This window comes from Otolemur garnettii, unplaced genomic scaffold (genome assembly GCF_000181295.1).
Source record: "Otolemur garnettii isolate 467f Iridium unplaced genomic scaffold, OtoGar3 scaffold00299, whole genome shotgun sequence".
Classification (NCBI taxonomy): domain Eukaryota; kingdom Metazoa; phylum Chordata; class Mammalia; order Primates; family Galagidae; genus Otolemur; species Otolemur garnettii.
Window position 1 is genome coordinate 461,774 of NW_003852694.1, and position 3,923 is coordinate 465,696.

At 35.0% G+C, this 3,923-nt stretch overlaps 1 protein-coding gene across 1 annotated transcript in view; it reads left to right on the forward strand.

Annotated features, from left to right (window-relative positions):
• Positions 1 to 1,466, forward strand: part of CLEC12B (C-type lectin domain family 12 member B) — a 7,898-nt gene extending 6,432 nt beyond the window's left edge. The window contains exon 6 of the mRNA XM_003803371.2: positions 1,316 to 1,466. Coding sequence (XP_003803419.1) covers positions 1,316 to 1,466 — 151 coding nt within the window. The remainder of the gene's footprint in view (positions 1 to 1,315) is intronic.
• The last annotated feature ends 2,457 nt before the right edge of the window (positions 1,467 to 3,923 follow it).

Sequence of the window (3,923 nt, forward strand, 5' to 3'; positions counted from 1 at the left end):
CCCGCCAGAATGCCTGGCTATTTTTTGTTGCAGTTTGACCGGGGCTGGGTTCGAACTCGCCACCTTGAGTATATGGGGCCAGCGCCCTACTCACTGAGCCACAGGTACTGCCCAAGGGAACTATTTTTTTTTTTTTTTTTTTTTTTTCAGTTTTTGGCCAGAGCGAGTTTGAACCTGCCACCTCCAGTATACAGGGCCAGCACCCTCCTCCTTTGAGCTATATGCACCGCCCAGGAACTATTTCTAAACAGTGTTAGGTGGACATTTCATTAGGTGCTCAAAACATGGAGGAGAAAGATTTCTCCAGATGAAGATTAAAATATAAAAACATAAAATTTATTTGATGTTCTTAGAAAGAGAGCAGGGAAAGAGAGAGAGAAAAGAAAGCAGGGAGAGGATGTGGAAAGGAAAAGAGGGAATTTGCTAATTTTAAGGGGATTGTAAACGGGCAAGAGACAGTCAGAAACTGCTGCATCCACTCCTTTCTTTCTTCTCAGGGATGTGTAGATAACAAAAACTGAAAATAGGTGGAATGTCAAAATCCAAGAGTTACCTCCCCTGCCTTTCACTGGAGACTGGGTTATCATAGGAGTTGTAAGTTTGCCCTGGAGATATGGTGAAGCCTGTTCTCCTGCTATTTACTCAGAATTTCTGTAAAAGCAGATTCTCAAAATTGATTTTGAAAAAGAAAGGTTTACATCTCTTTTCTGTCTTCTGTTCAACAAAACAACTCCTGTGGGGCACCTGTTAGTAGGAAGACTCATAGGATTGATCTTTAACTGTTACTAGGAAATTGCAGGAGTAGGTATTTTCCTGTTAATTTTGCAAGACTGCCCCTTTCACAGAGAATAGAGGATTATTACCAGAACTGCATTCATTTCCTTTCTTAACCTCTATCTTGTCCCCCTTTGCCCCCCACATATGTATAAATACATGCATAGTAAAGTGTAGTTGCTTTTACATAGAATGCCATTCCATTTTTCTGTTTTTCTTTATGAAGTTTCAAAATAAAGAAATTTTAGTACTCCTGATATAATATGGATTGGGTAGATTCTGTTAATAAACTCTGTGTTAACAGAGGAAGTATACATTCGCAAGCCAGAATTTAAATATTCGTCTTTAAAAATTCTTCTTGGGATTGTAACTTAAAATAAGGAATTCAGATGTGCTGGCATTAGGGATTCTGAAGGTTTGTGGAGGCAGAAGTCTCACAATATTCAGAGACATAATATGGGCTGTAAGGGTAACTGATAATACTAAATGGTGACCAAATTTCACACACAAAGTTTATAAATGAATTTTAATTAATTTTCAGATTCAGTACTAAAGAACTTGCCCAGATAAATGGATCCAGAGGATGTGCTTATTTTCAAAAAGGAAATATTTATATTTCTCGCTGTGGTGCTGAAATTTCTTGGATTTGTGAGAAGACAGCCGCTCTAGTGAAGATTGAGGATTTGGAGTAATATGCTTCTTCCAAATTCACCAAGAAGTAAGGGACTTGTGACTAAGATCAAGTAAGGAAGGAAGAAGCTACAGGAACAGGAATAAAAATAGCTTTAAAAAATGACTATATTTTAAACCACCAGGCAAAGGAACATACTGCACAGAACTTTCTCCATTTTATTGTCTGATTATGTTCTTATTAATAAGACTTAAAATTATTCCCAGGAACCTAGGCAAATAGCTATTCTATGGCCCCCTTATTTCTATCTCAGAATCATTTCATGAACTTGTTGTTTTTCTGAAATAAAAAGCCTTTATCTTGCTTTATTATTACATATTCTCATGTGCACTAGGGTGATACTGAACTATTTAAAAACCAGAACTGATGAGTTAAAAAAAAAACTTGTCATGGTAGCAGTTTTCTCTTGTGAAGATCTGGGGGGTTCCCAGAGTAGAGCACAGCTGGGGCTATAGCACTGTACCAACTAATTTGGAGATATGTTAGTATTTTAACACATGTTTGTCCATACCAACGTGTATCAGCTAAGTACCAGCCTACATGTGCAAAATAACTCTTCTTCCCCCACGTCTCTATTTAAATGTTTTTAGAGAATTGGTAATCTAGGTGAAGTAGTATAAGCATTTAATATTTACGTTTTTATCATTTATTTAAATTAATAATGTTCAGGTTATTGATTTTGTAATTTGGATGTTAATATTATCAGCACAGTTTATTGTCTTACAACTGATATTTTGTTTTTCTCAGAAAAGTTCTAATAAATTGTTTGAAGACGTTAAGAGATAAGAACTATTATCTTTTGTTCCTTGAAATTTTCCTAAAACACAGGTTGTCAGTTTCTCTGCACACTAGATGCTAAACATTGTAAATCTAGGGCTCAAGAGATTTTCTGGAACAAAATTGCTCATTTCAAAATGTTGGTAAAGAATATAGTTTTCATTTTCTCTTTATAGGCTGAAAGAATGGTAAATTAACTTGTGATATTGATTTTGCTAGACCAGAGATCTAGAATTTCTTGGAAAATGGACATGATGATCCAAGTTCAAAATTTCAGACTATTTTAGAAGTTCTTTAAAACTTCAGACATACCATCTAGTACCTTGTTATTCTCTAAACATATAAAAATGTGAGCAAATCAATGTTTTATACACATACCAGCAGAAAAAGATATTTTATTTTTACATAGTCAAAATGTTTGTGTTTTTTTCGAGATTTTATTTTTATCATTGTTTTCTTTTTATATACAAAAGCTGTAGATATTAAATGCATACACCTGAAGAGTTTGTAGATATAAACCTGTGAAAACATCACCACAGTCACTCAAATCTATCCATTACCACCAGAAGCCTCTCACTGCCCCATTTTCATTTATTATTATACTTTCTGTGATTAAAAACACTTAACGTAAGACTTCCCCCTTTAGTAAATTTTCAAGTATAAATACAGTATTGTAAACTATAAGCATTATGCTATACAGCTGATTTCTATTGGTCTTGTATAAGGCAAACTTTGTGCACTTTGACTAATAACTCTGCTGTTTCCCCACCTCGCATCCCCTGGCAATGATTATTCCACTTGCTGCTTCTGTAAGTTTGACTATTCTGGATTCATCATGAAAGCTGTATCACCCAGTATTTGTCCTTCTGTGTCTGGCTTATTGTGCTTATCGTAACGTCCTCCTGGTTTATCTACATGGTCACAAAGTGCAGGATTTTTGTTTGGTTAAAGCTGAATAACACTGCATTGTAGGTACAGACCGTATTTTGTTTATCCATTCATCCATCAGTTGTTTCCAAGTTACAGCTACCGTGAATAATGCTGCAGTGAACATGGGAGTTCAGGTATCTTTGAGACCTTGATTTTAGTTACTTTACAGATATACCCAGGGGCGAGTTTGTTGGATTATATTCCAACAATGGCAGTTCCATTTTTAGTTTTTGAAGAATCTCCATACTGTTTTCTATAGTGGCTGCACAAACTTACATTCCTCCAACAGCGTGTAAGAGTTTTTTTTCTTCACATCCCTGCAAATGTTTGTTGTCTTTTGGTTTGGGGGAGGGTTTTGTTTTTTTTTTTTTTTTTGATAGACAATCTAACAAGTGTGAAATGATATCTGACTGTGGTTTTCCTTTTCATTTCCCTGATTTTTAGTGATGTTGACAACCTTTTTATGTATTTATTGGCCGTTTGTATGTATTCTCTGAAAAAAATTCCAATCAAGGCATTAGCGCATTTTAAAATTAGGTTATCAGTTTTATTTTATTTTAGTTATTGAGCTGTATTACTTATATGTTTTGAATATTAATCCTTTATTAAATATATGGTTTGCAAATATTTCTTTATTCTGTAGGGTGCCATTTCACTTTGTTGGTTGTTTGCTGTACAGAAGCTCTTTCATTTTGCATAATTTCACTGTCTCTTTGTGCTGCTGTCGTCTGGGTTTTTGGTGTCACATCCA